The following is a 14,450-nucleotide window of genomic DNA, read 5'->3' on the forward strand; positions in this document are numbered from 1 at the left end:
GACTCCATCAGTGGACAAGCCACATTGAAAGGGGCTAGGATCGCAGCACGGGTCGAGACAGAGACTGTGCAATGGAGGCCATTGTCAAGCTGCCCGCAGGCAGCCCAAGGGTGGCTGATCTGCGGGTGTGGAGGGCATGGCTGCCCTTGCCCATTCCTAGTGCTGTGTGCGGTGCTCGTGTGTGGGGGAACTGTGCAGGGGAGGGACGTAGCATGTGGAGTACACCTGCTGACCTCCTGTCTGTTGAAAATGGACCTGGGGAAATGGTCACCCAAGACTGTGCAGGCACCTGTTTCTGAGCCAGTCAGCAGCCCTGCCAGGGTCCCATCTGTGTCTGCCAAGCCCCTTCTCCACATGGGACAGGAGCTGCTGAAGATCCTCCCCAGGGACGGAGGTAAAAGAAATGAACAGTTCTGGTTTCTATTTACCCACACACAAAATAGTCAGGTTGGACCCACTCAGGAACTCTTTTTCTCAAGGATCACTGAAGCTGAGAGGACCTCAAAAGCAGAACTTTGGTTCTTGCTCAGCAGAAGGGTGGAGTCTAGGCCAAGAGAGCGGCATAGTTCTCCAGACCAAGACCAGTTAGACTCCTCCTGCTCTGCCTTCCTTGTCCCCATCCCCCTCCTGCTGCCTCCCACCTCCACTCCAGGGTCCCAACTTGTGTATTTCCCTTGAAAACACCACCTGCCAGCAAGAAGTAAACCCAGGAGGTTGCTGTCCTTGCTGAGAGGTTCCTCTCCTCTCTAGTCAGAGAATACCAAACAGGTAGAGAAAACTGGATGACCAGAACCACTCCACAGCTGGAATCACACCCGCATTTGTTTTTCCTGCCCCCACTGAAGGTCACAGGGTCATGCTCTCGAAGATCCATTCCTTTAACAACTATAGACCTGTAGCTCACTGGCATCCTGGGTGTCTCACTTTTCCATATCAACCCCTAACACACCACAGGGCTGGGGAGTTGTTCCAAGAAATGGCCAGATCCAACAGTTAGATGTAAAGGAAAAACCCAAGCAAGGTCTGCAAACCTGGGATATGCCACTGAGGGCTGACACAGGTGCTGCTCTGATGTCATTCCCATGGTTGGCCTTGTGAACATCCTCAGTTCATCCTATACCGACACTGCAGCTCCAGGGACAAGCTGATGGCTTGACCCACCTAACATGTCTTCCTGACCTTCCTTATTATTTCTGGGATGGGATTGTAACCCAATCCTGGGCTTCTGTTGGAATAGTTACAAAAGGAAAGCTCCTTCCTCTAGGCTTCTCTTGCAAAGGTGTGAGATTGTGAGCTTAGAGCCACCAGGTCACCATTCCTGGAGAGCCTTCCTGGCACCAAAACCATATCAGAGACTTCCAGACCAGAGGGTAGAGAATACCATGAGCACCTGTTTCCAGTGGTACAGAGCACCCTGTCTACCACACCCAAACTCAACAGCAGCTCCTCCCATCCACAGGCCTGCAGACCAGCCACGTCTCACTGGCTTTAATTCAACTAGTCTCCTAACCATTCTCCCTGCCTCTTGTCTTGTCCCTGTCACCATATTGCATATCAATCTTTTGAAAAACCACTGTGGATTACCTAGCTCTCTCAGCTGAGAAGAAGCAATGAGAGCCTGATAGCAACACAATCGGCAGCCAGATGGTGGGCTCTGAGACCCTCCTCTCTCATAGGAAACCAGGATCACTGGACAAATGGCAGATTCTAAGACCCAGGCAGGAAATACAGGAGATGGGCCTGGAGCATCATGTGGTACTGGAAATTAAGGAGATGTCTTAAAAAGAAGCCAATGGTGGGAGAATATCAAAAGGACACAGGAACCACCAAATGAAAGAGCTCACAGAACCAAGAACAGGACAAGAAGAGCAAGAAAATTGAGTTGGATTTTAACCCAAAATATAAATATACACAAATTTATTCTGATCTAAATTAATATTTGAATAAATAAATAAATCTCAACAAATAATAATTTCAAATAATTTATGTAGCTATTATACCATCAAGAAGATAGACCTTAATACCATACTTTTATTTGTTTTGTTTTATAAAATATGATTTTAATTTATGTTACTCTGCTGTTACACAGAACATGACAATTTTCATAGACTTCTTGGGGACTACAGTCAATGATTAGCACCACACAATAGTGGTCCAACTCTAAAGAACAATCATTAGACAAATCAAATACCCTCTAACATGCACAAATCTACATGGAAAAGTACTGATGTGTTAGATTTTAACTTGAGGTACTCTATTAAGAAATGACGTGCGTTGAAGGAAAGGGGAAATACTGAGGAGTATAGTGACCAAATTGTAGTGCTGTATTGTGTGCATGTGCAAATACATAACAATGAATCCTGCCATTGTGTACAACTATAATGCACCAATAAAAAAATGTGGGGGGGGAAAGAAATTACATGCAATTTAATTTACCAAAAACAATGCTTCCATTCTGACAGCGAAGTGCTACTTCTATTACAAAATAAAGGGAATACCAGAACCACAAAGGCAGGGGATGTTAAGTGAATATTTATTGGGGAGGGAAGTTGTTACTTAAACAGCAGCAAGTTAAGAGTGATTAGGGGGCTGGGGTTGTGGCTCAGTGGTAACTCACTTGCCTAACATGCATGAGTTCCTGAGTTCCATCCTCAGCACCACATGAAGATAAAATACAGGTACTGTGTCCTACAACTTTTTTTAAAGAATAAAGAAAGAGTGATTAGAGAAGCTCCCTGTTGTCACAGGTAGACATGACCTACATAATGTATGATATAGGAGACATTTCAATTTGTGGACCCCCAGCCCAGAACCACTAACCACTTTCCCATTTGATCTCATACTTTCAGATTCCTACTAAAAAGGGAAAAGTAAGAGTATGGAAAAGTTGCTACTGAGAGGAAATCCCCAAAAGAAATCAAGGGAAGGAATGCATAAATTAGGAAGTTATGTAGAACAGTCTTTAAATTACAATAAATCAAGCCAGGCATGGTGGCACATGCCTGTAATCCCCCCAGCTTGGGAGGCTGAGTTAGGAGAATCACGAGTTCAAAGTCGGCCTCAGCAATTTAGCAAGGCCCTAAGCAACTTAGTGAGACCCTAAATTAAAAAATGAAAAAAGAGGATCTGGAGTTGTAGCTCAGTGGTTAAGGGCCTCTGGGTTCAATCTTCAGTAACCCCCCCCAAAAAATCACAGTCATATTTTTGTATCTTTACAGCAATACAAAATACAGTCGCTTGCCTGAGTGGTTCAAAGTATTTAAATACCACACACAGTTTTAGTCCTCTTTATAAGAGTTAGAAAGTCACTCGTGTCTATATGAAATCAAGATATGAATACCCTCCTAACTTCATCCCTGTAAGGCCAAGACAAACACGAACCAGGGAATGGAGAATTCCCTAGGCAGTGGTGTGAAAAGATAAGACGCTAAGTTACTGATTCCATGCACGTGAATGGGTTTCTTCGCTAGAACATCCAAGTGGGGTAAGGAATGGAGATGTGTAAAAAGGCTTCTCCAAGGCGGAAGGCTGGACGCCACCCTGTTTGCATTTAAGTTCTGGCCCCTTCTGCGGCATCACATTCTTCTGCACTATCTGATGTGCATGGTGTTGCCTCTAAGCAACTCATGATGAGGGTGCCATTTGTCTGAGTCTTCATTCATTAGATCAGGTCCTGCTAAGGCCTCATCAAAGTTGTTTTAGCCGATGTGCGGGCAAGATCTGGGTTGCTAAGGATACCATGGTAAAATACAAAAAACGTTAAGAGCCAGTCCCAAGGGGAATGGGTGTATGGGCCGCATCTCTTTCTTGTTTACATGAAATGTGTTTTGCTAGCCCCTTGGGAATGATCTATCCTTTGTGTTCCAGATGTACCAACTGCAACTTCAGCAAGGTACCAGAAATAACCTCCCTTCACTTTCAGGTAGAAGACCTTATTCTCCATATTGAATATGTACTCAACAATTCCAGGTCCAGGGTGCCCATGGATCTCTCCTCATACTCTGCCTTCTGCCAAGTCCTCACTCAGCTGCACCTTGCTGGAGACGTAGGTTTCTGCTGGATGCTTGAGATAACCCTCCAGGTGAACCTGAGGCCCCCGCCCACATTCTTACAGGCCACTAAGAATGGGTTGCCTTTCTCATCAGATCCTTCAGACCCTCTCAGTCACAACCTTCATGCAGGTGGTCACGTCTTTCGCAGTGCATGGCCTGCTTGGCCAACATGGCCTTCTGGATCAGCTCTTTCTTCTCCAGGGCACTGGGCCAGTGCCCAGGGCAAGGAGAGCGAGAATGAACCCGGCCTGACCCCGATTCAGAGGAGTCCTCCTTAAGATCTCCAGCCACCACGTAAGTCTCCACTTCTTAAATGTGGGCTGCACACAGTGACCTCCTGCCAAAGAGTACAATACAGAAAAGAGCAGAGGAAGTTGCCACAGGGAATAAACCTGACAAACACGTCAGCGTCAAGGTCGGCATCAACAGGTGTGAATTATACTGATAGTGCACGATGAAATGAAAACAGCTGGCCCGCCAGCGTCATCTCACCCTGCACCCCAGCTGATGGGACTTCTCTCACTGGTTCAAACATGTGTACTCCGAATTGTCCACTGTTCCCTTTCAGATTCCTTCCTGTGTCCCCTTCCCCCTCACTGTGTAGAACCTGCTGCTTTTCCAAGGCTCAGCTTATGTGTCTTTTCCTCAGGAAGCCTTTATGGAATCCTTTGGCTTTAAGCTCTCAAAGAATAAGAAAAATTCCCATTTTGAAAACACACTGATTTTATTATTATTTGGGTAAACTGTGTTTTTCCCCCCAAAATAAAGTTATTCATTCTATGATGGTAATGAAGAAAGAAGAGGAGGAGGAGGAGGAGAAGGAGGAGGAGGAGGAGGGGGAGGAGGAAAGAAATAAAAAAAAAAATAGGAAGTTTCCTTAGAACAGAGATGAGGGGAGGCTTGGAGGTCAGAGTGAAAATGGAAAGACAGAAGGAAAAGAGGGTCTGAAATCTAAGAGGGAGACCTGCTGGGGATCTTGGAACCCCTGGCCAGGTAGGGTTGGCAAGAGAGTAGAGGGAAGCTACTGAGCCCACCGGGGCCCAGCTCCAACCAGGCGACAATGTAAGGGACGATGTTGACAATCCCAGAAGCCAGAGTGCTGTGTAAGGGAAAGAGAAATAAGTACTAGACTTCCCTCTGCAAACCTCTCCACCACCACCCCCCAAAAAACCCCATGTAACAGTGTATCTTCCAAAGCACTGGAAAAATGAAAACAAAGAAAGCAGTCTATACAATAGGAGAAAAAGAAATGAGAATGGGTGGAGAGAGAAAGGAAAAAAAGAAGAGAAACAGAAAAATAAAAAGAAACAAAGATTAGCTAGATGACAAATGATCAAGGAAGTATAAAAATAGAAAAATAAAAGAGTCCATGTCCATAAGAGTTAGGATCAGTCAGTAGGGGTCAGGCAAGTATTTTTTTTCTCCTCTTGTTTTATTTCAAATACAAAAATACAGGTTCTTCAAGAGTATTTCATTGCAGCTTTGAGAACCAGTACATCAAGCATTGTTAGCTTGGTGAATCAGAAAAAAATTTAATATTATAAAATAAATGCACAAGTTGAAAGAGACAAAATTCTCATCTGCCCCTGGCTCCCAACTTTCAGTGACAATATAAAATTTCCCAGAATTTCACAACAAATATCCTTGGGTTTAAGACCTGAGGAGCTTCCTGGGTAGTGATAATGACCCGGTGGGACTTGCTGGGCAAGGCCTCACCATAAGCAGAAGTTCAGGTGACCTCGCTGGAGAAGCAAGCCCTCCATATGGGAGGAGCCACAGCCACCCCAGCTTCCTGGGGAAGGGCAACACTGTGCTTGCTCTTTACAGAGAGGGGTGCAGGCTCCAGATAAAAACACAGCCTCACTGACACAGGCTTTTTCAGTTTCAAGGAAAAGTGATGAGTGAGGGCAGGGGTCAAGTCTTGTCACAGGAACCATGTGCACAGGAACCCAGGAGGATCCGAGGGAATGGATGGGAGGCAGCACCAGGAACCTAAGTGACATAAGCGACCCACCTGAGCGACTGGAGCTACTGGAGCTCAGGGCCCAACCCAGGAGCCCTCACCTCTGCATCTTAGCACCTGTTGTGCTAAGCGTTCCCTTCTCTCTGGTAGACGCAGTCCTCTGTGCTTTATCTCTTTTCTCTGGTTCATGGCTTCTGCTCATTGCCACTTTCTGTAGCACGATGCCCCAAGCTCTCCTCTAACTGGGACCTTCCAGATCAACTTTCGTATTAGCCGCCTCATCCCCTTGGTATTTCCTGGTTCCACTCCATTTCCAGAAAAATGGTCTCATTTTCCCAACTTGTGTGTCCACACCAGGACCAACATAGATCCCTGACCAACTTTGTTCTGATCATGTCCTATTCACCCCATTGGTGAGGGAGGGATCCCCTGCAGTGAAATAGTATAGGATTGCCAAACCCATGACATCTGCCACTGGAGACATGAGATTGACAGCACTTTACTACTCATGTAGACTCACAGTCCAGGGAAGAAAGACACCACATGCCATGCAGAGGCCCAGGGAGTTCCTCTTGGGAGCAGAGCAAACCAGCAAGGACTGAGGAAGGCTGGTGTCATGGTAGCATGAGGATGAGGGGCTCCAGTTCCTGCAGCAGAATGTGATTGGCTTGCTGAATAATTTCCCAGCTGGCAGGGAAATGGAAATTGATAAGTTGAGAACAGGGTGGAATTTAGCTGACCCAGTTAGTGGGGAACTAACCATGTAGGGAGACTTGCAGCTTCATGAGGGCATATCTGGTGAGGCAGAGGAACTTAGGGTTAGGTTTTTAGAGCCCTGTGAGGCTCAAAGATTTCATAGCTCTACATATTTTAGAGCTCAAACACAAGCCTGTGCCTTCGCTCTGACCCCTTTACACCTAGAACAACAAGCGGCTGGTTACTCGCTTAAGGAAAATGTCCTTTCCCCAGGACTTTAATGGGGTCCTAGTAGGACCACTCTGCTGAGCCCACCCTAACGCTCACCCCATGCTCCCTCCTGCTTTCTCTCTGTTCCCCTGTCTGGGGGCCCCTGTCTGTGTTCCTGCCTTAGCCACTGGACTTGTGATTTAAACCTGATGCTTGTGAATGCCATCTCTTGAAGAGAGTAGGGAACTTGACAAGGTTCCTCCTTGGAACAAAGCTAAAGAACTCCCAAGAAGAGAGATCACCATGGTCATGATATTATAGACCTTGCTCTGCTTAACTTCAAGAAAAACTAGAGATGAGTATTTTTCATATTTTGTGGCATTACTCCTTGTTATTTTTGACCCTCCAACTGTGTCCTGAGGGAGCCTGTTTTAGTCAGCTTTGTCACTGCTGTGACTAAAAGATGCAACCAGAATAACTTTAGAGGAGGAAAAGTTTATTGGAGGGCTCATGGTTTCAGCCAGCTTTATTCCTGAGGTCTCCAGGTGAGGAAGAACAACATGGCGGAAGAATGTGGCAGAGGGAAGCAGCTCATGTGATCATCAGAGAGCAGGCAGAGAAACTCCACTGCCAGATACAAAATACATACCCCAAAGCCATGCCCCCAATGCCCACCTCCTCCAGGCACACCCACCACTTCAGTTACCACTCAGTTCCTCCCTATCAGGGGATTAATTGACTGATTGGGTTAAGACTCTCACAAATCATTTCTCCTCTGAACCTTCTTGCATTGTCTCACATGTGAGCTTTTGGGGGACATCTCACATCCAAACCATGAACAGTGCCCCCAAATTTTGCATCCAGCAAAAAAAGACTGCCTTTCCTTCACATTCACAGGTAAAACTAGGAGTGAAAAGGGGCACAAGGAGAGAGGCCTTGACCACAGCGACATTCCATTCTAAAGATTTGAAATGAACTCTTTCAGGTACCAAAAGAGAAGTTCCCTCGCACCAGGTACAGGAAGAGAAGAAATGCAGAAAAGAGGAGGCACAGGGGAGGTACAGAGGGTCAGGGAGGAACTGGATGAACGATGATAGCAAAGGCAGGAAGTGAGTAAGAGGAAAGGAAGAAGGGAGGAAGAAGAGGGAAGGTGCAGCCCAGCTCATAAAGTGATGCATGTCCACAGCAGCCCCCAAGCTGAACAGGGCAGCTTGTTCCAGGGACAGAAGGGTTCAAGCTTCAGAGGCGTGGACAAAGAGGGCAATGGGAATGTGAGGTGGGCACCTGCCGGCCACCAGCCTCCTAAGCAGGCAAGTGAGAATTCTGGAGCATCAACCAGGGAAAGCCTTGAGTAACAGTATCAAGAGAATCACTTGGTGGTTTGGAAGCAAATTTTTTTTCATATTTCATTCTTACTTTTTAAATTTAAATTTCAACTTAACACAATTGTGCATATTTATGGGGTACCATGTGGTGTTCTGATACATGTATACATCGCATAATGTTTAAATCCAGTAAAACATATTTGTCTCTTCCGACATTGATCTCTTCTTGTAACTTTTATGTGATGCAGATGAGGTTTCTCTGAAGAAATGGGGAAGTTCAAGGCAGTGCCTCAGCTATCAGGGTCCAGATGCACTTTAGCCAGGCCGTGTGAACTTCTAAATTCTCTCCACCCTCCCCTCCCATTTAACCCAAGTGCTTTCTGTTCCAGCTGCCCCTGTGGGGTCAGAGAATTCCCAGTCAAGATAGACGGACTCCCAGACGCCCTTGGGATAATTTTGAAAGGGGAAAGAAAAAAAAAAAAAACTAAGGTACAAAGTCATCCTGGCGTATTGAGGGGAGAGAGACATTTCCTCAAGTTTGACAAGCATTGAACTGGGGGGCAAGTCCTCTCATGGTTCTGAGTGCACATAGGGCCGCTTACAGATGAAAAGGAACTTATTATCACAGGAAGCGTCATTCCATGACAGGAGCGAGGGCAACTTTATATTGACACAGTGTTCATTGTTCCCCATATTATTGGGCTCACCTGGAATCCAGAACCTTCCAAGTCAAAACACAAAGAAAGATATATTGATGAAATTGGAAAACAAATAACTTATTTCCAATAAAGGATTGAGTTACTCCAACCCCTTTGTATTGCCCTCATGTTTGGTCCTAGGTGAGAGCAAACGAAAGCAAATTTTTGCACCCAAGCCTAAGAGAAGGGGGAGAATTGGTTAGACTTCAACCTCTAAGCCTCAGTTTGGGGCCAAAGCATCCACCACTCTAGAGCGCCTATGTGAACCCACTCTGCAAAGACCTAGACTTGGGGTGGAATCCCCCTGCTCAACCTGAGGTAGTAGGCCTTGCTGCCAAACCCCATAGGGCATGGAGGGCCACAGATTTGTCCCAGGTCCCTCAGTCAATGAGTGCCAGCAGTGAGCCAGGTCTCAGTCCCAATGTTCCTGCCATGCTAGGACAGGGAAAAATGCAAACCCCACGCTCATGGGAAAAACCCCCATCCCTGATGCCCTGACCCTGGCCTGGGAGTCAGGCTGGGAAGGAGGTTACTGGGGGCTCACCTCACGCTTCGGTCCTTGTTGAATGGCGTTTCATCCACCCAGTACCAGTTCCCTTCGCTCCCTGCTTTGGTCAGGCCAATCCAGTATGGAAATCCACTTGCTGTCTTGTACAGAAACTCCTGTAGGGAATTCAGAATCATCAGAGGTGCCGGTTATAACCTGAAGTTTGAGTACCTGTCTCCAGGTACTGATGCTCAGCCATAGACTCTAAACTCACAGACCTGCCACACACACACTGGACTCTCTCAGGCTGCTTCCTGTCTTTTCTGGGAACCTACAGTCTGTCTTTCAAATTCTGATTTGTCTTTGCTCTGCAACTAACAAACTCAGGACCCAGGTCTTTCTGCTCTTCAGGAAGCAGGTGCTGGAGTATGAGAAGGACTCAGGTAAACTACAGAGCAGAGACCCCAAGAGATTATAGGGGTCTGGATTCAGGAGGTCCAGGCACCAGGAGCAGTCCTACGTGGGCATCTTCTCCTTTATTCTCTGAAACAGGCACCACTATCATGCAGGTCTCCTCAGCTAATGGGCTGAGCCCTAGCAAAGGTAAGCGGTCTACCCCAAGGCTCCAGGACTGCTAGATGGCAGATTAGGACCCAGATTATTCCAGAGCACATGTTCTTTTCTGCTGTGCCTCCCCATCCCCCAGATGGAAGGGACCTGGTCAGTATGCTCACTAGAAAGGAAATTGCTTAAGTCTTGTAGGGTCATTAGTGATGCTGTTCACAACTATTTCTGTTTACTGGACACATGGAAAGAGCACCCCTCCCCCTCTCTAAAAATTAGCAGTACTAGCCAGACACAGCAGTGCATGCCTGTAATCCCAGTGACTTGGGAAGCTGAGGCAAGTTCAAGGTCAGTCTCAGCAATTTAGTGAAACCCTAAGCAACTTAGGGAAACCCTGTCTCAAAACAAAAAATAACAAATAAATATTTTAAAAGCAAACAATACTGTGTAATTTGCTTTCTCCAGTGAAATGTGAGCAGAACAGATTATGTTTATGTTTGGGCAGAAGCTTTAAAAGTCAATATGCAATTTGCCACAATCCCTTTTCTGCTTCGGCAATTATAGACACGTGTTAAGGTAACACCTCCTTTGGTTGGGATTCTTGGGCAAACACGATGAGTAGAACCTGCTTGCCCATCCTTGTGAGCTATGTAGAATGAGTGAGAAATAATCTTTCATTGTTAGGTCACCAATATTTGGGGCTTTTTGTTACCAAAGCATAACCCTGCCCAGCCTCCCTGAGACAGGGGCTGGCACACCCCTTTACAGAGCCCCCCAGAAACCATACTCACCTGCTCGCCCTCAGAGGTCACTGAGGTCAGGTGTGAGCTCCTGGACACACAGAACTGCTGGGCACTGTACCAGGTCTTTGGGGTGTGAGAGAAGTAGTAGAAGTTCCCCCTGAAGTGCTTCCAGTCCTGGGAAACCATCTGCAGAATGTCATCTGGAGGACGGGGGTCAAAGGTAAGCACAGGCTTCTGTTCCCTGGGGCTACTGCATGGGGTAGGGTTCTTGGATGGAATCCCAGAGGCAGCAGTGAATGGGGCTGGGCCCTGGGGTCCTTGGATCCTGCTGTGGGAGCTTGGGGACCCTCATGATTCCTAAAAGTCTGACTGAGACTGAAGGATAAGAGGGGATGGACCACAAATCTGTCTTTCCCATGAAAGAAAAGCAATTCTCCACTGACGGTGACAGAGCTGGCCCCTGGGCTTGAGGTAAGGAATAGAATGGGAAATGGTGAGGTCTGGGCCCGGACAGAGATCCTGTAATACTCTGTACCATGGTGTGGGGGCCCAAGATGCACTGCAGGGTTTTCTCTTCTAATGTCCCCTAAGTTCTCCTCAATCCTAATGCTATGTCCTCCACCTTAATTTTCCAGCACATGCCTTGCCTTGTGTCTGAGGCAAGCAGGTCTTGAGGGCCACTGGTCACTTTGCAATGCTGTTTGCTGAGTCACTTACTTTGTCGTTTGAGCGACTTGCTGATGGTCTCCAAGTTGCTCTGCAGTTCCCGGACCTTCACGTTTAAAGCACTGGCTTTGTCCAAGTCTCTTTTTAACTCTGGGATTTGGGAATTTAAATGACCAACCGCCTCCCAATTTGTTGTTAAGTTGTGGATCTGTGCAGTGGCTTTCTCCATGCTGGTTTTCAACGTCAGGATCTGAGAATTCACACGATCCAGGCTGGCATCCACCATCTGGATCTGCAGGCCAGCTGCCTGCACATCACCACTGTTCTTCTCAACTTTAGAACCCAAGGTGCTGACGTTGTCCACACGACCTTTCAGCAACTGGGCATCAGTCTTTATGTCTGATATTGTGCCCATGAGCCAGGGATCTGAATTTGTGAAAGTCAAGAGGTCAGTTGAGCAGATCCCCGGGGGAAGGAGGGGGATTGTTGTCAGGGTGGTGAAGGAAAGAAGGGGAGGGTCAGACTCAAACTTCCCAACAACCCAAGGCAGTCCAAGGAGCTGCCACCTACTCTCCAGTCATTCATTAATGTACACCAAGCATGCACTGGGCACCCATCCAGTGCCAGGAGCTCGGGTGGAGATAGATGATGAGAGGTTGGATAAAGAACAGGCTCTCTGTGACAGACCTCACAGGCAAGCAGAAGAAGCCATGAAAACCCAGTCCTGAATCTTCTGAGTGTTCAGGGCAAATTCAGGAAAGGGATGCTCTCGAGCACCCCTCATTACTCTCCCCATCACCTGGAGCTCTGGGCCCCCTCAGTTGGGGGATAGTGGAGACAATAGTGTGGGATGAAAAAATAGGCGAATGTCTGCTGAGGACAGAAGCACAAACATGCAGGCCCCAGTGCCATTCAGAACAGGAAGAGCAGCAGCTCAGCCCACGGGGACAGGACACCCTGTCATTGCACACAGAAAGAGGAGAAAGGAGACAAATGAAATGCCACAGGAAGGAGAGAACAGGGAGAGCAGGAGAGAGAAGGTCTGGGTCTCTAGGGAGCCCACTAGCTGTGGAGAAGGACAAAGGGGACAAAGAGGACTTACAGAGAATGGCTTGCAGCACAATGAAGGTGACCACGACCAGTGACAGGCAGATTAATGCCACCCGGAGGATGAGAGGTTTCCTCAGGACCAAAGATGGATCTGACTTGGGAGGAGGATCTGGAAGAAGAATTGAAGGTCTGTTAAGGACCAGCAAGGGGTGGATTTGGACCCAGAGCACAAAGCAACAACTGGTGCTTGCCTCTGGGCCAGAGGGAGATGTTCTGCTTGTCCACAGAGAAGTGCGCATCAGGGACCTGGCTCTCTGCAGTCTTCATCCTGCACGCTCATACACAGGTACTTCTGGCTGCCTGTCTCCCCAAGGACCATTTATTCAGAGAAAACAGGAAGTGATCCCATAGCAGGTCACTATGTCATCCTGAAGTTCCCCATTCTTGGCTTAGACACCTTGCCTGACCAAGGCCACAGCCTGGTCTCCTCAAAGATCTGAGCTTTCAGAAAGAAGCCATTTGTCTTCTGTGAAAGTCTGTGGCATGGACACTTTAACCATCTTGTCCCAAAGCTATCCCTTTTCTCTTGTGAGGATTCCTTCATCTATCATCTATCCACCCATCCTTATACCTCACAAACAGCAATTGAGTGTCTTCTGGGTACCAAACTCTGAACTAGGCATGGGGACACAAAAATGAATGACTCACAGTCTTTTCACTCAAGTAACACAACATCTGATAAAAAAAAAAAATATAGATCTGAGCAAAGAAATTATAGTACAATGTGCTGAGCATAACAGTGGATGAACGTGCACAGTTCAAAGTACAAAGAGCAGAGTAATGATAAAAGGTTCCAGGTAGAGAGATGAGCATAAGACAGCATGGAATGCTTGGGAAGTTGTAGATAGTTCTGGCCCTGTGTGAGTGTAAAGTACATGACGGGAGGCAGAGGGTATGGGGCTAAGGAGGTGCCTGAGAGCAGATCATGAAAATCCTTTTAGATCATGTTAAGGAGCTTAACTTCTGGCTTGTGGGTAACATGGAGCCAATGGAAAGCTCAGGTAGGGGAGAAATAAGCACAGGGACATTATAGAAAGATCACTCTGATTGTAGAGGAGCATAAATTGGGCTTCAGAAATCCTGGAAGCAGGGAGACCAATTAGGAGACAATCGTAATAAAGCATTCTATTTTATTTTGTTAAGGTGTCTTAGCTGATATAGTACTCCTTTTAAAAATGCAGTTTAGTGATTGAAAATGTAACTGTAAGATTTGGGTTCTCCTCCCTGCTTCCTGTAGTTGCTAGTACCTCCAACAGAGTAGGGAGGATGAGCAGCATCAGACTAGGAAATGTTTTTTTCTCTCCTTGCTTTCCCCTCTTTTCCCACCTCCTCTCTCCTTCCCTACAACCCAAACTATAGAGTTCCATATTTGGGAGATGTTTAGGGAGTAAAGGACCTGATTTAGGGTTTAGTGAAGGACTAAATTTTCTCCTGTAGAGTCTCCCATGCTTAGAAGAAGTCTGCCAAATCTGAGGAACCTGGCACATAGCAGACTTTAGACAAGTATTTCTCAGAAGGCAAGAAAGAGGAAAGGGAGAAGAGGGAAGGGGAAAGGAGGGAAGAGAAAAGGAAGGAAGTTGATACAGATATTTGGATAGATGGATGGATGAATAGATGGAGGATCAGTGGATGAATGAATGAATGGAGAATGGATGATGGATGGGTAGGATGATGGAAGTGTACTTGGGTGGATGGAGTATTTGGTAGATGAGTGAATGAAGAGAAGATTAATGGATGAATGGGTGGATAGAGGATGGATGGATGGATGATAAATGAACAGAAGTTTTGATGATTGATCATGACTCTGCATTCTATGGACTGGAATGTGCCTTACAAAAGCTAATATTTCTTTCCACTGCCTCCAGTAGTTTTTATTCCCATGGGAAAGGCATAAGGAGATATGATTTATACCTTACTCAGAAATGAATAAAAGTTC

General features: G+C 46.6%; 1 protein-coding gene across 1 annotated transcript; it reads right to left on the reverse strand.

Moving 5' to 3' along the window:
• Nucleotides 1-7,411: 7,411 nt before the first annotated feature.
• CD207 (CD207 molecule) lies at nt 7,412-12,801 on the reverse strand. Its single transcript, XM_079109809.1, has 6 exons — nt 12,706-12,801; nt 12,507-12,623; nt 11,456-11,830; nt 10,787-10,938; nt 9,489-9,607; nt 7,412-8,967 (listed from the first exon to the last, which is right to left on the reverse strand). Exons 1-6 carry the CDS (start codon nt 12,779-12,781, stop codon nt 8,817-8,819), a joined length of 990 nt encoding a protein of 329 aa, XP_078965935.1. The 5' UTR covers nt 12,782-12,801; the 3' UTR covers nt 7,412-8,816.
• Nucleotides 12,802-14,450: the final 1,649 nt, after the last annotated feature.

This window comes from Sciurus vulgaris (genome assembly GCF_902686455.1).
Source record: "Sciurus vulgaris genome assembly, chromosome: 14".
In the NCBI taxonomy this organism is placed as follows: Eukaryota; Metazoa; Chordata; class Mammalia; order Rodentia; family Sciuridae; genus Sciurus; species Sciurus vulgaris.

Bases quoted from the DNA above. Each gene is read 5' to 3' on its own strand.
- CD207 (XM_079109809.1), bottom strand. From the start codon at position 12,781: ATGAAGACTGCAGAGAGCCAGGTCCCTGATGCGCACTTCTCTGTGGAC. The intron at 9,608-10,786 runs GTGAGTATGGTT...AATTCCCTACAG, and splicing joins TGACCTCTGAGGGCGAGCAG to GAGTTTCTGTACAAGACAGC. The intron at 8,968-9,488 runs GTGAGCCCCCAG...TTGACTTGGAAG, and splicing joins AACAAGGACCGAAGCGTGAG to GTTCTGGATTCCAGGTGAGC.